We start from the raw sequence: 21,544 nt of genomic DNA, 5'->3' as shown, positions 1-21,544 counted from the left end.
TCTTTCTAAGGCATCACTCAAAGAACCCCTTTAAGAACCTTTATTGAGTGTGAGTGTATGGGCAAAGCACACCAAAACAGCTGCTGCTCTCTTCTTGGCGGTCAGTTTGACATGGTGGATCTTGATCTGATTGAGTGTGCATCACACAGGGAAATCATCCTGCTGTATCCAAGCATGTCGACTCCTCATCTGCATACCAATCAGCCCTGGAACATGCACAAAGAACAGAGCCTATGGATGCACTTCACACCCGAAAATGATTGCAGCAGTAATTACGGAGCAAACGGGGGCTTTGTCCAGATGGCGAAATCTCAGCGTCTTTATTTGGTTGGGAGAACATGACAGGTCTTTCAAAAGTGTCTTAAAGAACAGCAGGCACGACAGCAGAAGTGTGTGATCATTATTATTATTATTTTTTTGTGATCTGGGCAGGGCGTGGTGCTAGTGAAAAGGGGAAACGCTGAGGGCTGAGACTGTGTGAGAAAATGAATGACGTGCTGCAACAACACCAGTGACAAACTCTTCAAGGCTGGCCATTGTCGAGGTGTGCTTATAACTCCAGTCCTATTGTCAGGGAAGGGATTTGTGCTCCCCTCGCCCCCCTCCCCTCCTTTCTTTTCTTCTCCTGTGCACCTTCCATCCCAGTGGTTACTAGGAGACAGTGAAGGGGTGCATGGCGAAATGGAGGAACAGTGGGTACCCTGTAGCAAGCAGCTGTGAGGAGCAAAAAGCGCTTTAAAAAAATAAAAAAGAACTAACTAAAGAACCCCTCCACCGATTCTTGCACACCCCCCAAGACTTTTCTAGGCACCCCTCATCACGGAAAGCACACATCACTCTGAAACCAAAGCAACGGTACAGGTTGAAAGGCAGCACAGAATATTCCCCAGCCTGCTGCTGCTCTGTTGTGCCTAGATGCTGGGCCAGACTGGCACTGCCAGCGTACTGGTCCACAGAATTATTCTACTATTCCAGCTCTGCAGTGACTTTTTAAATGCATGTGTTCAACAACATCTTTAGCGCCCATGATTCTGCAGCACAAAACTCAATCAAATTGGTTCAGACATGATTTTATTCGCTTGACTGTATGGTGTATGACACTCCAGAGGATTTATGGGTTTGAGTTTTCAGTATGTTAGAGGGAAAACAAAGTTATAACGAACAAGATTATGGTAGAATGGATAAGGGAAAATTGGCCAACATTGCCCATTATTCAGTTTTAAAGTGCCTTTTAAATCCTTACAGTGAACCATCACTGAACTATAATCTTTTAGCTGCAATAAATACCCAAATATGACCAAATGTACATAAATAATTGTCTTTTCCCAGGTTACATTTACATTTACGGGATTTGCTTGATCGAGCGACTTCAATTTCTGAACCATCTTACACATAAGTAGGTGGAAGCAGTGTTAGGAGTTTTACTCAAAGACTCTTATTGGTGTAGTGTGGTGTGGTGTATTTGCCAGGGAATCGAACCCTGGTCTGCCAAAGGGAAGGCAGTGGTGTTACCCACTACACCACACCAAACACTTTTTTTTAATGCAATAAATCCTGGCTCTTTTTCCCAGCTGAACCCTGAACACATTGCTATTCTACTTCACTTGTAACAGCCACTGAGTCCAATAATCTCCTCTATTTCCCTCGCTTTCCCTCTCTTACTCATCATGCTAGGCAAGGGCCATGCGCTGGGGCTTCTCCAAGTTAACGCGGAATTTATCCAAGAAGCGGGACGCGAGTTCGTCGTCCACTAGTCGCCCATCGCTGGACAGGGTGACCGTCATTAGTTGCCGGGTACGCAGGACAGGGTCAGAGCCATCCGGGCTTTCTGGGGTCAGTGTTAGCTCGTCCCTGGAGCGGCCCACCGCCAGGATACAGGCCTGTGGAGGGTTGATCACGGCGCTGAAGCCACTGATGCCAAACATGCCCAGGTTGGAGATACTAAAGGAGCAGAAAGAGACACAACTTAGGGAGGACCGTCAAAGAAGCTCTGTTAATTCTAGAAAGACAGCTTCTTATTTTTACAGATAACACACTTTCTAAAGGAGACACTGAAGAAGAATAGTCAGCAAACAGCTTAAGCTGAACTCTGTTCAGTTCTGTTTATTCTTTCAAAATGTGACAGAGGCGTTTCAGGGACGTTTCAAGGCTAAATATTGACTATTTCCAGTCTTACTGGCGCAACAATGCTGAAGCAATACCAAAGCACTGCTTTCACTTCTTAGAACTACCTACCCACGGACAACACGTGTTTTACAAGCTTAAAGATACATGACACTTCATTCATTTGGATGCATTTTTATTTTTTTATTTTTTTTTGGGGGGGGGGGGGGCTTTACAGTTCTTAGCACATTGACTTTTCTAATGTGGCTTAGTAGGACAACCAGAACAAAGCAGAAGATACAAACCCCCAGAAATAAGACAATGAGTGATGGCTTACTACTGGGATTTCTGGACTATCTTTACTTCAGAAATCCCATTTATTTCAAAGCGACCCTATTAAGTCTCTAATGATAAAAAAAGACCGCCTGTGGCTGGGGTGGAAGTGATTAAATTGATGACCATAATTTATGATCTTCCTCAATATCTCACACATACACTCCATTCACAGTCAGGAGAGGGATACATCAAATATGCAGAGTTTCATGCATGTGTTAGACATCTCCCAGGCTGTGAAGTGCCCAGTGTTCATCCTGCATAACTGTTTATTTAACATCTTCTCACCAGGGTAGACTCAGAGAGGAAATAAAAAGAGAAGAGTTTGTAACAACTGTCAAAACGTCAGATGCTTTCCTGACAAACCGTAACCCTACAGCCACACATTTGGGTTTTGAGGGTGTAAAGGATTAAGTGGCAGAATAAAAGGAATTTTAAGCTGTTAATGAGGTGTTTACCTGAAGGATCCCCCCTGGTATTCTTCTGGTAGCAGTTTTCCTGCTCTTGCTTTCTGTGCCAATGCCTGGGAGGGAAGAGAAGAAAAATGAAGACATGGGACATAGTATTAACCACACATGCGCTATGTTGTCCAAATGTTTGTGGACACCGCTTCTAATGAACACGCATTTCAGCTACTCATAGATTCCACCCACTGCTGACAGAGCTTGGGATGAGGTGGGGTGGTGATTACCTGACATCCTGACCTCACTAACACTCGTGTTGCTGAATGCAAACAAATCCTCACCGCAATGCTCCAAAATCTAGCAGAAAACCTTCCCTGGACAGTAGAGACAGTTATTCCAACAAAAGATACACTCTTTTTAATACCCTTGATTTCAGAAGAAACAGTGAATAAGCAGGTGTCCACATATTGTTATCCATATAGTGTACCATATCCATGTAATCTACAGAACACAAACATGCTCTTATGCTCTTATGCAGACTCGAGTAGTTGGTCATTCCAGATCTCGATACTGCTGTGCTCTCACCTTGTAACATGGAGCATGATACCACAGCACTATTGATCTGGACTGACCAAATACTTGCGCCTGAGCCTGAGCCTCAGCTGCTACAACCTATTGTTATAGTAACACAACAAGATCAGCATCCAGGAGAACATTTCTCATGAAGAAAATTAAAACCATGGAGTGAAGTGTTTTTTTTGTTTTTGTTTTGTTTTTTAAATAAGCTGCGAGGTCACCTAACACACTGATCGAACCTCAATGTGGAGCGTGACGATTTCATGCCCTCTTGTTACCATGACAGCAAATTCAAGTATAAGAAACTGACGACTTGCCAATCAATCTTCTTCTAGACAAGGTGTCCTGTGGTGTCTTGCACCAAGACATTAGAAGCAGATTGTGAACAGTGCCTTGCTAAAGAATTCACTCCCTTGGCATTCCTCCTATTTTGTTGCCTTACAACCTGGAACAAAAATGGATGACTTGGGTTTGTAGATGCAAAATGTTTGAAAATGCAAAACATTCGTTATTGTGAATCAAGAAACAAAACAAAAACTGAGCGTGCATAAATATTAACCCCTCAGTTGCAAGTCTGTTGGGGTATGTCTCTATAAGTCTGTCACATCTATCGACTAGGATTTTTGCCCATTCTTACCCAAGTCATACCACAGATTCTCAACTGGACTGAGGTCTGGGCTCCCCTTAAACCACACAACTGTTGCTTCAGCAGTATGCTTAGGGTCATTGTCCTGCTGGAAGATAACCCTCCGTCCCATTCTAACATCTCTGGAAGACTGAAACAGGTTTACAGAATGTTCCTGTATTTAGCATAAACACTTCAATTTTGACCAGTTTCCCAGTCCCCGACAACGAAAAACATCCCACAGCATGATGCTGCCAGCACCATGCTTCATGATGATGTTCTGGAGGTGATAAGAGGTGTTGGGTTTGCACCAGACATAGCATTTTCCTTGATGACCAAAAGTTACGTTTTTGTCTCGTCTGGCCAGAGTACCTTCTTCCATATGTTTGGGGAGTCTCCCGCATGCCTTTTGGGAAACCCCAGACGCATTTTTTTTCTTCCTTTAAGCAATGGCTTTTTTTCTGGCCACTCTTCCAAGCTCAGCTCTGTGGAGAGTATGGCTTAAAGTGGTCCTGTGGACACATACTCCAATCTCCACTGTGGAGCTTTCCAGCCTTTTCGGTCTTTGGTCTCTTTCTTGCCTCTCTGACTAATGCCCTCCTTGCATGGTCTGATACTTCATACTGAGAACATGTGACATTTAGACTTCCATTCCACTAAGAGCCTGTTTATACTTGGCATTAGCATGTGTTTTTGGTAATTGGATCAGGTTCAGATTTAACTTGTCTGAATGAGATCCAGGTGTAAACACCCCCCAAGATGCACTGTGAGCAGATCACTCAAACCACATTCAGAGGGGAGCAGAGATGGAGCTCATTTACATTTAATACAAGTATAAATGAAATTGGTTATTAGTGGATACCGTCCCTCTTGCTACATCTCCCTCGCTTTCTTGCTCATGCGTGTGGCCGCACTAGCATCTGTGCTTATTTACTGGTAGATGAGAGCCATATTGGAGTGTTGCAAGACCCATCTATTGTTCCACTGGGTTGTAGAACCGCCACTATTAAACCGCTACTATCACTAAACTGTATCTACTATCATTAAACTGTTTACAGACTCCTAAAGCAGGACAATCTTGACAAGAGACCATTGTTTACAGGAAGTGAAATGGTGTTTTAGTGTGCTTTATTATTATTTTTTTTAATGTAAAATCAGATCTCATCTGGTCACACTGGGAATTAATTTTAATGACAAGTGTAAACAGAATCCGGTCAATGTAGATCCAGATACTTTCCGGATACACAGCACATGTTAATGCGTTGCAAACAGGTCCAAAGACATAGCTGGGGACGACTACTAAACGATAAAACGATAAGCTTGCGGGTTTCTACAGTGTGGAATGTAAGAAATGGCAGTTCTGGGGAATTTTAGAGCGACCTGGAAGACCACAAAATTCATGGATGCTAATAAAAAAGGCAATTAAAAACCCATATGACTACCAAGAACCTGCTGAAAGGTTGGTTGTGCAGTGTTACAATGTGTAGGCAAGTGTTGCTTGCACAAACAATCTCAGGGAAGAGCCAAAAGCTCAAAAGATGCTTACAGAACTTGTAGGAAAGCCAGGTGAGTTTTGGGAACAAATGTTGTGGACTGACAAAGTCAAAATAGAACTTAAACCAGAACTGAATTGAGAACACCTTGTGAAGCACCTGTTAAAATTCTGAAATGAGGATGGCATCTACAACAGGTTTAATGGATCAAACCATAAAAGTGAACGACTTTTAGCTGGCCATAAAAAGCATTTGCATGCTATGACGTTCGCCGTAGGGGGTGTTACCGTGTACTTTGTAAGGTGTCCAAACCTTCACGCCGGCCAAATGATGATTTTGATTTATATTTTTTTAAATGTTATGAAAGATATCAAAAGTTATCCAACATGTCTGATAAGTTCCAGAAGCTGTGTTTATTACTTTTGTAAAAATGCAAAATATACATGTCTAAAAATATATTCAAAGATGGGACCATGAGAACACAGATCAATACAGCCCTGAAACTCAGCTGTTCAACTGCTCCATCATGTAAACTTATAGACAAGGAAAATATGACTTGATCAAAGTTAATTGAGTCACATTAGTCACCAAAGAGCGCAGCAGGATTTTACGAGTCATTTGACAAAGCAGCCTGAAGGCGAGCACAGGTGTTTCAAACGTCAGCGTGCAGTCAGATCTGACCTTTTGTTTTGCCTCATTAATGTTCAAAATGGTGCGGTTGCTATGGCAACAGTTACCTTGGCGTTGGCGGCAATCTCCTGCACACCTTTGTCCGCCGCGTCTTTGATGATGGGGGTGATGAGGCCGCGGTCGGTTGCCACGGCGATGGAGATGTGGATGGAGTCCAGGGCCTGTGGTCCTTCCCCTGACCAGGTCACGTTGACCTCTGGCATCTCCTGCAGAGGAGGTGAGTAAGGGGACATACATAAGCAAGGTCATGTTCAAACTCTGACTCAGATTCTGACTGATCTGGGAAACTAAGTTTAGTTTATACAAATAAATAAATAAATAAATAAATACATAAATAAATAAATAAAAAATAAATAAATATGACTTTCACCTCATTCCGGTGCAGCTGATCAGCTAGGCTGTGTTTGGTATCTAATATTTTTGATCTATCATCATCTTGAGTCTTTACCTGATGTTTTTTTTTTTTTTTTTAACCTCCTTGCATGTGTCCCATGAAAAGTTGTGCAGTCCCTTTCTGATGGTAGATGCTGTACTTTCACATCAACCATGGCAAGAGCTACTCGTAGTTTCTGTGAGGACACTTATGGATTGTTGGAGACTTCTTTATGCATCTTGTGGTCTGCTCCTTGGCTGGACTTGCTAGGACTTGGTGGTTGGTGTGGCGCAACAGATAACACCACTATTTGCCAGTGAGCTACCACAGCATGTGGGAGACTGGGGTTCAATTCCTGGTGTGGGTGACTATGCTGCACTACACCAATAAGAGTCCTTGGGCAAGACTCCTAACACTACATTGGCCCACCGCTGTAATACCAGTAACCTTATAAGTCGCTCTGGATAAGAGCGTCTGCTAAATGCCATAAATGTAAATGTAAATGTTGACGGCCAGATCTGGCCATATTGGCAGTTTTCTTAAATGTTCTCCACTTGTAAAACATTCAGCGAATAGTGGGAATAGCTGATTCCTAACCATTCTGAGATCTTTTTAAATCCCTCTTCAGACTCATCTGCATTCTGACTTCACCAATCAAGAGCAGACCAAGCTAAATGTCTGAGATTTAAATAAAACAGGCTCCTCCAAAATCCTCTCTAACCATGTTCTAAACATCTGCAGCTGTTGTGCTGCACCTAAATCTATGGTTCCTTTCTAGCTCCATCTCCCAATATCCTTCAGGTGAAGAACAAATGTCCGTATGTTTAAACATGTTAACAACTTTAAGCGTCAGACACCACAATGTCTTTTCCGCTGAAATACTATTTAAATACTATACTATTTAAGAACGCGTGTTTTGAGATGAGAGAGTGACGTTACAGGCATGAGCTCATCAGTGGTTAGCTCATGTTCCATTACCTTCGGAGGTCCAGTACACAACTAAAGAAGCAAATGTGCCTAAGGACAGGTTTTAAGGTAAGGGTAAAATGACGTTAATTTGGTTTTTAGCCGAGCTTTCACATTAAGACCCGGAACAAGCACATGCCTGGTGTCTGGTGCCTGACCTCAACTTATCTGAGCCTAAGGGATACAGACTTTTAGCCTCTTCCTCTTCCACTAACCCCAAGCAGAGGACATGGAGCCACTGGTTGTTTTATGTCTGCGATTTCAGAGGAAGCAGCTGACAAGCTCAGAGAGTATTGTACAGGAGAAAATACGGCTCCTGTGAATGGCATCTCCCAGCTAAGCGCTTTGTGTTGTGACACATATCAGCGAGCGTGTCGGCAGAAGCAGGACGGGAGGGAGCTGCAGACAATAATGTGACAATCAGACATTACTAGCGCTTTTTTCTCTCTCCTTCCCCCCTTTCTTTCAAAAGCCTGTCTTTTCAGAGACGTACATCCTGCTAATTTCCCCTTTACTCTCAGTAACAGACGGAAAGAAAAGGGACGGGTGCTAACTTGAAACAGTCTCTATTTAAAGGCCTGTCATTAACACAGGCTGTGTGATAAAGCAGGGGCTTGATGAACCTACATGGAGAGCATTAGGGTAAGACAGAAGGGAACAGAGGGAAAGCCTGAAGCTAAATGACTATGAAAGGGTGGCAGAATAGTATTATACAAGAAGATGACTGATGTGATTTGATGTGTGTGTGTGTGTGTGTGTGTGTGTGTAACACACACACACACACACACACACACACACACACACACACACACACACACACACACACACACTAGTTTAGTATATTAGTTTAGTATAGTTTATATATTAATACCTTGTACATTTGAAAATTTTGCAATAATGTATGTACAGCGTCAGTTAATATGTATATTTTGTATATACTGTATTTTTACTACCAAGTTTTTTTTTTCCCCCACTCACCTTAACACCTGTGTAAATGGGATGGAGAGAAACTGATTTGATTATATTTGGTGTGATTTAATGTAACAACAACATAATTCCTGGTGTTGGAATCACTGTTACAGATGAATTACAAAATCAAATCAGGTTTGCTGTCATATCACATTAACATTGCTGTAAAGGTGAGTGGAAAAACATAGGTAAATAGTCCCTCACAGTAGTAAAACACAAATATATACAAAATAAAAATAAAGGATTTATAGCTGCTGTCATGCATCTCCATTTTTGCCCATTTTTTTGTTTTTCTCCATCCTTTGAACCTTGTAGCTGCCCTGTACACAGTGTCAATATTTCTGAATGAATGGATCTATACAAATGCTCAAAATTGACTTCTTTCTACATTCTACAAAATCTTTCTACATTGACTTCCTTAGAAAGTTAAAAAGATTTTTTCCTCCTCCTGTAAAGTGGCATGCTTTTCATTTAAAAGCTCCAATATACACATTAACTTACTTGCCCTGTTTAAAATGAACAGGTTTATTATATAATCTTCAAAATATAGACACTGGATAAGATGTGAATTCAAGTGCGGTGGTGGATACAGTGTGACTGAGCAGAGCTCACAGTTCCAGTAAGTAAGTAAGTAAGTAAGGGAAGGGTGCAGAGTGTGTTTGTATGGGGTGGAGGTATGATGAGATATCTTGCGGGATAAGACCAGTGAGATTTTTGCGCTTTGTGACGGACTAGACTGATACACTGTACTACTAAGCTACTAGGCTATTCAGCAGCCTAATTGCTGGTCTCAATGCTTCTATACCTCCTGCCACCGGGCAGATGTGAGAACAGGCAGTGGCTTGGGTGGGTGGAGTCCTTAATAATGTAGCTATACAGTAGTGCAGCTAGTGTAAAAACAAATGTGTATCAAGTCTACATATGTGTAGTAAGAGGATGTTACTGTATTTATATGAACTGTTTTTTTGTTACAGCTATCGAGATGGCCTTGTGTGAATACATGAGATGAATCTAAAATCGGTACATGTTTAATTACATAAGCTGAACTACTGTAATCCACCTGTAATCATAAATACCAGTATTTACACTGCCATTACATGGATTCTTAATGAGTAACTACACGAGTATTTAATGGCACTTAATATAATGTTATTATAAACCTAATAAATTCCATTTGGAAAATTTTAACATTGTGCAAACAACACAACACTGCCATACTATATTACAGTTATATTAAAAAACTGAAATAGTTTAGCCGAAATGTCAGGTACTTACTTTAAGCGTAACGGCCGCCGCTTTGACAATGAAGTCGTTGACGGACACCTTGATCTCCTCTGAAATCAGAGAAAATAAATGACGTAAACAGATATGTTAAAACAAGATGATTCAACAGCCTTTTTAAGACATGACTGGTCCACAATTTTATGCTTTTTTCCTTTAGTCATGGTTGTTCTCTGATTAATTTTTAAGAAGTGTTGTGTTGTTACAGCTCAAAGTGTCTTAAGACCTAGAGGAATGACCAATAGCAATTTCAGACAGTGAAGTATACACTTTTTAAACAGGAAAAAAACTGCACTGGTAATGGTAAATACCATAAGTTCAGACAGGAATCAAAACTGAGAAAAAGTGATATTGCAGCACACCTAGGTGAACAAATGGCAAGATCACAATGAGCATTGCAATAAACATCTCATTTCTATTATTTAGAGTTATTAGAAACTATTAATTGATTATTAACCATGAAATACAAATACTTAAAACTGCAACTTAAAAACACAAAAAAAGGAACTGTGACAACAATACAGACAGAAATGGCCATCTGAACTCTAAACACAAACATGGTGAGAATTTTAAAATACATGCACCCAAGTGTAAAGTATTATAACTAGGCACTGACAAACAAATCAGTTTAAATGTTTAAGTAAAATAAAATTAAAACCTACATAGATCTGCCAGCTAGTCATGTTAGGGTGATTGTTGAATCGGGAGGACTTTTATGACCCCACTGTATAAATAACAGGAAATTACAACACGAACAGCTTAGGTATTGAAATATGATCTACTGCACCACTGGAATATGTACACAGCAAAATCATTATAATCCTTTATGTTTAAAATATCCTTGCTTTGCTACTTTGGCCTTGTCCCCAACCCAAACTTTAAAACTTACAATAGCTTAAAAAGACACTGGGTATCATTTACGCTCATATAGATACAACTATACAACTATTACATAATTTCAAACTATATATTTCTGTCCCCAACATTACAGTAATTACTGCAACAGCCTATGATTTCTGTAAGGGAACACTTGTTTATGTTGTAACCATGGAAACAAAGACTGGACGTGGAGAACTATCAGCCATGAGAGAAGATTGACATTTTGATGCCTGGAAAAGTGAGTAATTTAGTCATGTACTCCTCCTGATCATGGAGTAGCTTTATTCAGCATTACTTCCATTTAGCATTCTATGGAAATATTTACACATGATATACATTTGAAAGGTTTTTCTTGGTCATTGTTCCATATTTTCATCTAAGCATGCAAACACTGTCCTGAGATAATACAAAGAAATATATGTTACTACTTCTATTTTTTCAAAGTGAACTGAAGAACACTTGAATGCATACATGAATACAAGTGTGTTGAGTTGTCTTGCAGTGGCAGTTTGGAAACATGTAGGATAGATTCTACACACCATAGAGGAAGGATGTGCTAACCCTTATCCTCTCTGTTTTCAGCCATCATGTGATAGGAGAGGTGTAAACAGCAGGAAACATGCAAAAACTAAATTATCCTGGGTGAAACACTTGAACCATTTTTTGTTTTTATCACAAAACACCAAAAGTGTATCAAACTGTGAATGGACTTAGGAGTTTAATAATGTTTACTAAAGTTTGTATGTGACTCATGACCTTTTCCCATGCTCTACTTCATGGTAATGAGTGCCAGAGTCCTGCATAACCTCAGTTCAAAAGGTTAACAAACCTTTTTTTTTTTTAACAAACCTTTTTTTTTTTTTTTTTACAAACCATGCTTTTCTTTCCACAACAACACACACCCACCCACCCTGCACAACATGTGTGGCTTGGACATCTCTCAGAAGTCCTGCCCAATTCTGTGGTTTAGATTCTTTTCAGCATGTGGTGGTAAAGTGGTCAAACGGATCGTGTGAACAAACACTAACTCTGCACAACAGAGCAGAGAGGTTGCACAAGGTGCATGCAACATTTAGTCAAGGCCATCTTGGAGGAGACAACTGTGGGCACCTCAAGACAATCGCCCCAAGCCTCATGCATCAGTGGTCATACAGATTTGGTGGGTTTATGTAAGTCCTGTATTCAAGATTTACTCATCATACAACTTTAAATGTATTGAGATAATGGCTTGATGTGTCTTGCTTTAATGTCTTCAATATAGCTTAGACAACCTCAATCAAGAAACTACAGGCTAGTTGATAAGCTAGTGTATGTATACTAATGTTCAAATTATAGGAATCACCTGTTGCATAAATGTATTATTTTATATGGCATTTGAGTTATTGTAAACTAATATATTAATACTGTATAATATAATTTACACACACACATACACACACACACATACATACACACATTTTATATATATATATATATATATATATATATATATATATATATATATATATATATATATATATATATATATATATACACACACACACACACACACACACACATATATATATATACACATACATACATACACACACAGAGAGGATTGTACAGAGTGTTGCAAAGTAATATTCTGTATTCATAAGCTAGGGTCTATACATAGTAAAGCTATCAGATAAAAGTTGGGGTGCAATACTCATCATGCATCATGCACCAGAAAGACTGGTCGGTCTCAATTAAATTAAAAACAGTCGCTTAACTTTTTATTATTTCTTCATGCTACTAGCATAGAGGAGCTACTGATACACCCATGAGTCTACTGCTCTGATCCCCTGTACTGCTGGAAGCAGGGAAATTGGATCTTTCCTCACTGAGCGTGTCCTAGCTGTTCTGTGCACCCCCCCTCCACTATGCTCTTACCTTGGGCAAGCTCCTTACGAAGCTTTAAGATGGCCCCCAGGTCACAGTCCACTGAGGCGTATGCGTGAGGGATGGTGGTTTTGGATTGGGTTAGTCTCTGGGCGATGACTCTGCGCACATTGGAGGCTGGGACCTCCGTGAAGGTGCCCTGAAAATCAGACATATCTGTCAATACAGTCAGCTAAAAGCATATTCGGTTTCAGGGAAATCCCTCAATACATTGATGCTGTACAGCGAACAATTGACTGATTGGTTTACTCAAGAGCCAATGGAATATCTTGGTGATGTAATGATACAGGTGGAGGTCTTTCAGGCCACTTGCAGTCCGCTTACAATCATTGTCATTTTCCGTATTACTGACTGAGTGAGAGAGGGACAGCAGAACTAGCATACAGGTTTATAAAGTAAAGGGATTTTTCATATATTCAAACATTCGATTTTATGCCAAGATCAAAATTAGGAAATGAAAAAACGAAGCAGGGGCTGAACTTGTTATTTAAGTTCAACAAGTTATCATTTTAAAGTTGCAATGCGAAGTTTGCTGCGTTTGCCTCATCCTTCAGCATGATGCTAATATTCCACCCTAAAACAGTGCCACAGTTACATTCTGGCACTCATAACCTCTGCACCATTTATGGTGGAACAGAAACTACTGAGGTTACGTGACAAGGAGGTTAAATTATTAGAAGCTAAAACAGTCACATTACCTGAGTGTATCTTGAGCACAATGTTTAAATAAGTAAACAGAGTTTAACTTGCATTTCAGATACTCTTCTTTGTCATTGAGAGAGCTTAAAACAAGAAAGTGTGTGACCGGTATGACTGTCAAACTTACACTGATTAACAGGCGTTGCTGTGTGTCAGCAGTATTGCAGAGACACACTGTGTGCTGGGATCATTCCAACCAAGGACCAGCCACAGTGAATCCCCCTGGAGGGACCATACTTGCTAAAGGGTTAAAAAGGCACATGGTCCTAGTCTCTACATCCGTAACCAATGACAGTAATAACGCCCGATTCCCTACGATTGATGGCCATGTTAGCCCTGTATAGATCATAGTATATAGTAATCACTTCTTCTGAAAGTCTGGACCACATTAACCAAACTAATTAAATATCAAATAGCCCAGTTTGCCCCCAGTTCATTTTTGTCCTTTTCCTATAAAACAAACAAACAAACAAACAATAACAACCATTTTTTGTTTTATGGTAACATCAATGGTAATGGTTCCTAATGCACATTTTGAAAATGAACACCATGCCCTGCATCTCCACCCTCTCTCTCACCACACAGCTATTATAGCATGTCAGCTTTAGAATAAACCCAAGCATATCATTCTTGCAAAATGAAACTAAGCACCTGCCGCAAAAAAGTGAAAGATGTAAAACGCCTTTAAAAAATTCCCCTCCCTACAGGCTTCTGGGGTGTGGCATCCTGTAGAAAGATGTCAAATAGCTGCCACTCTGCTAACCCTAACCTGTAAATAAAATGTATACCTGATCTACAAGATTACTGCAGGAGACGAGATTTACTCTAGTAAACAGGGTAAAACCAGCTTCCAAGACTGGTGGTTTGTACTGAAAATAAAAAGCAATATTAGCACCTTTAAATATTCAAGAGTATAGAAGAGTGGCTATTTTTTCCCTCCACCCTCTTCACTGGCTGTGGTTAAAGCTTGCTTCACCAAACTGAGAGAAAAAAAAAATTAAGCAAAACATCTTGGCGTGTCTTTTCCGAAAGCTTGGGGGGAGCTTTATCGTTGCAGCTGCCCAGAGAGAAACCACAAAACAGGATGGGTTTGTAGTAGCAGCATATGGCACAGAATGAAAAGAGAAAGAGAGAGAGACAAAGAATTAAGGTGGAGAAGGCACTGGCACCTACTCCTGGTAAAATGTGAGTCAGAACCTACAGGGTGAGCTTGTCTGGTTCAATCTCTTTATGCACCAGTGAGGGCTATGAGAGAAATCAAGTTGCCCCCCAGTGAAATAGCAGTTCCCACGCTGGAGATTACTACATATCCTTCGACTGACAGCACTGACTCAGTCGAAGCATTCACCTACTCCGAAGAGGAAAGCTCTCTGTGCCCCCACCAAAAAAAGACTCCCCCCCCAGGGACTTTTCAGAGGAACATTCGCCAATATTTGCCCTAACCGTCACCCTAGCAACAGCAGTGTTGAACCAAAATGTGTGCTAGGAGTGTCACTCTAGACAGCCCTGGCTCTGTTGCAAACTGAACAGGTTAAATGTGATTGTGTGTGTGTATGTGTGTGTGTGAGTTGGTAACTGATCACACAGGACAAAATGTGTTTGGATATGTAAGTATTTCATGATACTCACTGGAGCTCCAGGCTTGCCGGGCACCGATATCGGTGGGTAGTGAGGGCGACCTGAGGCAGGAGCAGCTGTGACAGTGGGGGAAACGGGGGCAGGAGCTGCAGGAGCTGGAGCAGGGACAGTAGTAGGAGGAGCAGATATTGGAGCTGCTCTACGCCCAGCATCTCCCTTCTTCAGCAGGTTCAGAGCATCCCTGCAGAGAAGACAGGACAGACATGAGTAAGTAAGGAAATGGTAGATTACGAACTCAAACAAGCAGGTTGCTATTATTAGACAAAATATAATTATTACCACAAAAAACATGTGCATTCTTCACTCAAAAACCCTAACGTTAATAAATAAAAGAGCTAAAGTGTTGCGAATAGGCTTCTGATAGCATTAAGCAGTTATGATAACAGTTTGCAGTTATACTAAAGTACTGGGCAGTAAGTGTTTACTGGTTTAGTAAAACACAGAAGAGTAGAAATAATATACTGCTGCAACAGATACTGGTTAGTCACTGTATTGGTTTAATCATTTCCAGTCTCTAAGGAAGCCCTATATTATATGAAGTTGTCATTCCCTAGAAATGGTGATGGAACAAAACAAACCCAAGCTAGGGAAGTCCAAGCGAAATCTAGAACCAGACTTTGTTTCTCAAACAAGCTCACGCGATATTTACACGTTTTTTCGGCCTCCGAGGTCGGGGGTGGTAAGTACGAATATCGAGCCATCAGCAGCTTTGCAGCTCTCTCCGGGTGGGTAGATCTCTCCCTACATCATTCTTAAGTGATGTTGGCCAAAACTGGGGAACTGGTGCTTCCCTTGTGTTGGCTGCCTGGCAACCCCGCATCGGCAACAGTTTAAAATGAGAAGGTGGCTGACTTTACATGTATCGAAAGTGCCATTGTGCTTGTCCTTACCCTCCTAGTTTGAGGAACATTGCCAGTTACATTGGCAGTACCGAACTGGGAGAAAAAAGAAATTTGAAAAAGTTTGATTATATAAAAACAATATGTACAAAAACTAAATTAAATTTAAAACATTTCTTGTACTTTTTTCCCCAATTATTTAAGTTTAAATGCAAATTTCACAATCACACATGGGTTGTTTTAACAAGCAAATGTTTTAACTTGTGTGCCAAGGGATCAAGAGCTTTTTGCAAAGAAATGTGCATATACTGTGATGCCAAGGTTTTTACTTAACTTAATTATGTGAAGAAGTTTGCATCACTGTACTTTGAGGGAAGACAAGGGAATGTATATCCACTACATTTTTAAGCTAGTTAAGTTAACTGGTTTAGAATTACATGGTTATACACTAATAGCTAAATTATTAAAAAAAAAAAAAAAAAAGAAATAAAAGGTTTGAGAGGTTGCCTACACTTTTTAGAGCATGTTAAATCTTCTGTACCCTAACTTTCTCTAGCCTCAAGGACCCTGTAAGAAGCTTTTGGATCCTGTCTGAAGTAATCTTTGACAGAGTTAGAACAGAAATGGCGGGAAGAATGGGCAGATTGCTTGGTTGTTTGTTGTGCACGGCCTTCAAATCAATTCAGGGATGTTCTATTATATTTGAGTCTGGAAACTTGAAAGGGCATAGCAAAATGCATTCTCAAAACCATGTCTCTGTTGACTCTACCTTACGTTTCAGAATATATTCTTGTTCTTGATATTTTTAACTCCATGGCAAGAGTCGTCCCTCTCGGGTCTGCTGAAATTGCACTACAGTTGTTCTAACCTTCCCTTTCTGCTGAGCTTCAGCACATCACACAGCCCAGGACTTCAGAAGGCCTACGCCACATTGGACTGTAGGAATGGTAGGGTTCTTTTCCTAGGCACTGTTGTTTGTTTTTTTTTTTTGTAGGGAATAATAATGTTTAATGTACATATCTACTGATGCCAGAGTCAGTACATGAGCATGCATGTAATGTAGAAAGCTTGAATAAATCCACCTGGATTTGCATTGTAAAGAGAGAAGATGCTAGCTTATTTCTACAAGGACACAGTAGCTTAGCATCACCTAAACATGTTGCCCAGGTGTATAAAATCAACCCCCATATCCACGCAGTCTGCCTTTACAAACATAAGTGAATGAATGGGTGGTTCTGAAGAGCTCACTAAATTCCAGGATGGTACTGTAATAGGATACCACCGTTGCAATAAGTCAAAAGTAAAATTTCTACCCTCCTAGATATTCCACCATCAACTGAGAAAGGTACCATTGAAAAGGGGACGCATTTAGAAACCACAGCAATTTAGCCACAAAGTGTCAAACCATATAAAAGTTACAGAGCCGGGTCGCAAAGAGCCGAGACGCACAGTACATTAGGCTATTTGCTCTCCTGAGTTCCAAACCTGCTATTACAGCTGCAAAAGGGGGACCAGCTTCTGTAGGTGCAATGTGTAGGTGTCCCAATACTTCTGTCCATATAGTGTGTATATACACACCTTATTAAATGATCACCGTAACTTAACTGAGCATTATGTGGGAACAACTGCAAGGTTAACTTTGTCTCAGTTTCACTTGTTTCAGACTGAAACAGCAGTTTAAGAGTCTTGTTAGAAAAAAGACTGTTAGAGCCATTTCCTCCAACCACTCTCACACATCTGCACACATGCTAGTGGCTACACCCAGGAAACCTATCAATGAATCTCAACATCACACGCATAATAATTAAGGAAATTCATGTAAATATCTTAATAAAGATATTACATGTTAATGAACATCTTGGCTGTGTTATTCTAGCTACTTGAAATATCTAAAGGATGCCTGTGACACCAATAACAGTCATCATGATGATGATTACTGGGTCCCTGCTGGCCATTAAAACGAAATGAAACCAGGGGCTGCTGTCCAGAGCATGCTAAAGTTCATAAAAAGAGTGTATTACAGCAGAAACAACAACAACATGACTGCTTTAAAGGAAGCCTTGAGTCGCTTGTGTGATTCTAAGCCAAAAGGAAGCACATTCATGCCCCAACCCACCCCACCCCTCACCCCAGTACACATGCGGCTGTGTGTGTGTCTTCAGGGTTAGCGTAGCTGTTGGTTAAGGGGGAAAGAGCCAGCATAGCATTTTCAACCGTTTCCTCCACACTCATACACGTACACACCCATCCCAATGCACGTACTTGTGCTAGAGCAAACACCCCAGAGCGCTTCCCCCAAAATGTGCTGAATGGAAATACTACCACCCTCTCAGAAACACCTCTTTTAACCTCTTACACAAATTAAACTACCGTTCAGGAACGTAAACATTTACACAGAGTGGCCAACGGCTGCTTTTCGTTTCTGGGGGCTTGTTTTATTTTAAAAAATGCTCTGTTGTAAATATTGGACAAAGGAATTCAGACTTTTATAGTACTCAGTGATGACAGACGGAAAAGCTGTCTTGTTCTCCGGATGAGGGCCCAGTTTAGACTGACCGGTCGTGTCTTGGAGTGAGCTCATTGTTATCTGTAAGTGCGGTTGCAGTTTGTTCTTCAACTGGTTTGGGATTACTTGCGGGTAAAATACCCATGTCAGAGCAGTGGCATGCCAGCAGTATAGCACACAGGAATACCCCTCCATACCTGCTCAACGAGGCAGCCATCGGTAACCCTTAGTGTCAAACCGGACAGCCTCAGTACACATACACATGCACTGAGAACAGCGAGCGACTTACCTAAAAACCACGCTAACCGTAAACAGGCCAACTGGTTTCATAACCAAAAAAGCTATCACATATTAATCTGGGGTGGGTAAACAAACAAGGCTCTTTATTAACGATTTACACGTTTCATCAGTTCTCACTCATGTGTGATTAAAAGAAAGTGACAAACACCTGGTTGACATCTCATTAAAGCAGCTTATTGACTCACAGTGATCAAAGATCTCACGGCTTTAGGCGAGTCTTTCTCCTATCATTACAAATGCAGGAACACTCATCATGTCTCATCACATCTCAGCTGAGGGGCACTGAAATGTTTGAACACAATACCAGCTATTAAACGGGCAAGTTCTGAGTCTCAGCAGCACAGTTTCACATGACTCACACTGGAGTTTTTTTATATAGTGTACTGCTCTCCATACATCCATACATTAATAAAGTTAAGATCATGTGTGCTTCCTTGGTTTATAAAGAGGCGATAGGTTAACGTTGCTCAAAAACATTGCTGAACACTGCCCTGTCACTAATGTTCAAAGCTCTGTAAATACAGGTCAAAACTTTCATTTATCGAAAAGGTTCAAAATCAGCACAAAGGCAAAGGCAGACTTTATTTAAACATTTCAGCTAAAATTGAAACATCCCAGTTTGTAAAAAAAAAAAAAACAACCTAAAAAAAAAAAAAAAAAACAAACTGCTGTGCACAGAACACCACATACTGTGCTGAGGTCCCACCATTCAGCTATGTGGAGAGGTTTAGTAGTAGTAGCAGCAGCAGTAAGTCATACCGTGTCCTTAATAACATCAATTTGTCTGGACAAAACAATCAATAATTTTTTGGCAGGCTGAGAGATGTTTTTGGGCATGAATTCACGAGGTGCGATCAGTGACAGTCCAAATCCAGTGTTTGTTAACAGGTTAGCCCTGCACCTTCTGTTCTAAACGAAATAAACAAACTCCAGATACCAAATACGTCCTGGCTGATCGACTGCGTCTTGGAAAAGGGACGTATGTTTGATTTTTTTTTTACTGAATTTCTCCTTTAATGCTCAAACCTAAACCTGCCTCGACTGTTTCCACCCCAGACCCTGTTTAGCAGATTCAAACAGGGCCAATATTTAATTACTAATTATATAGTTATTACTATTCGTCATCAAAGAATGTCTTACAAACCTGTCATAGACTGTTATTTGTATCCATCTTCTTCTCTTAAAATGACACCATATTGAACACTATCATAACAGCATTATGGCAAAAGAACACCGGTGCAGACAATATGCCAGGCAGCAAAATAACACATCCAGGCCTGAGACTCATGCAGTGTAAAGAACAATGAATCATGCTTCTGTGCTCACAAAAAAGTACTAGTGATTATGGGATTTAGTAGAAACCAAACGCATTATGGCAGTAATGTTTTGCAATAACTTGCCCTTCACATCCTGAAAGGCATGCAAGTCACTTCAAAAAAGAGAAAGGGAGAAGGGAGGGGGAGGGAGGGACGTAGGCAGTGGTTTATGGTTCAGTGAGAAGGACGTGTGTGTTGTTCAGGTATCAGGTATGCTGCTACCGCTCAGCTCTCTGGTTACAGCCCAGCGCCCGGAGACCTCCACTCTCTCTTACTCCATAAATCAGGCCTTATAGTGTCAGTCGCCTGCCCCCAGACTTTCCATTTACACACACACACACACACACACACACACACACACACACACACACACACACACACACACACACACACACACACACACACACACACACACACACACAGTCTTGTTTGTTGGTATTATTGTCCATCATTGTACAAATTGTGGAATTCCCCAACCCACAGAGAGCAATCAGAGAATACACACTAAGTACACACACCAGCATGTGTGCACTTGTGTACACAAACACACACAGGATTATTGTCAGAGCCCACCCTTCAATCATTTACTACGCAGTAAAACAGTCATTAAGTAGGAGTTATTTACTATTCAGAGTCAGGGTGAAAAAATAAATAAATAACGACAAGAAAAAGAAAAATCACTCACCTACCACTCCGACTACTACTTCTGCTACTACCGCTACTACCACTCCGACTACTACTTCTGCTACTACCACTCCGACTACTACTTCTGCTACTACCGCTACTACCACTCCGACTACTACTTCTGCTACTACCACTCCGACTACTACTTCTGCTACTACCACTCCGACTACTACTTCTGCTACTACCACTCCGACTACTACTTCTGCTACTACCGCTACTACCACTCCGACTACTACTTCTGCTACTACCACTCCGACTACTACTTCTGCTACTACCGCTACTACCACTCCGACTACTACTTCTGCTACTACCGCTACTACCACTCCGACTACTACTTCTGCTACTACCGCTACTACCACTCCGACTACTACTTCTGCTACTACCACTCCGACTACTACTTCTGCTACTACCACTCCGACTACTACTTCTGCTACTACCCCTCCGACTACTACTTCTGCTACTACCCCTCCGACTACTACTTCTGCTACTACCACTCCGACTACTACTTCTACTACTTCTGCTACTACCACTCCGACTACTACTTCTGCTACTACCACCGCCACTATTACTACTACGACTACTACTACTACGACTACTACTACTCCGACTACTACTTCTGCTACTACTACTCCGACTACTACTTCTGCTACTACCACTCCGACTACTACTTCTGCTACTACCACTCCGACTACTACTTCTGCTACTACCACTCCGACTACTACTTCTGCTACTACCACCGCCACTATTACTACTACGACTACTACTACTACTACTACTACTACTACTCCGACTACTACTTCTGCTACTACTACTCCGACTACTACTTCTGCTACTACTACTCCGACTACTACTTCTGCTACTACCACTCCGACTACTACTTCTGCTACTACCACTCCGACTACTACTTCTGCTACTACCACCGCCACTATTACTACTACGACTACTAC

At 41.0% G+C, this 21,544-nt stretch overlaps 1 protein-coding gene across 1 annotated transcript in view; it reads right to left on the bottom strand.

The window, feature by feature from the left end:
* Positions 1–1,054: 1,054 nt before the first annotated feature.
* pdhx (pyruvate dehydrogenase complex component X) overlaps positions 1,055–21,544 on the bottom strand; it is a 60,499-nt gene continuing 40,009 nt past the window's right edge. The window contains exons 6-11 of the mRNA XM_072669884.1: positions 14,944–15,133; positions 12,607–12,754; positions 9,808–9,866; positions 6,272–6,430; positions 2,895–2,959; positions 1,055–1,941 (exon numbers count right to left, since the gene is read on the bottom strand). Of these exons, the coding sequence (XP_072525985.1) occupies positions 1,671–1,941; positions 2,895–2,959; positions 6,272–6,430; positions 9,808–9,866; positions 12,607–12,754; positions 14,944–15,133 (892 nt within the window). The 3' untranslated portion in view covers positions 1,055–1,670. The remainder of the gene's footprint in view (positions 1,942–2,894; positions 2,960–6,271; positions 6,431–9,807; positions 9,867–12,606; positions 12,755–14,943; positions 15,134–21,544) is intronic.

This window comes from Salminus brasiliensis, chromosome 2 (assembly GCF_030463535.1).
Source record: "Salminus brasiliensis chromosome 2, fSalBra1.hap2, whole genome shotgun sequence".
NCBI classification, from domain to species: domain Eukaryota; kingdom Metazoa; phylum Chordata; class Actinopteri; order Characiformes; family Bryconidae; genus Salminus; species Salminus brasiliensis.
Note: the sequence above shows the minus strand (reverse complement) of the source record. Positions and strands in the feature narration are given on the sequence as shown.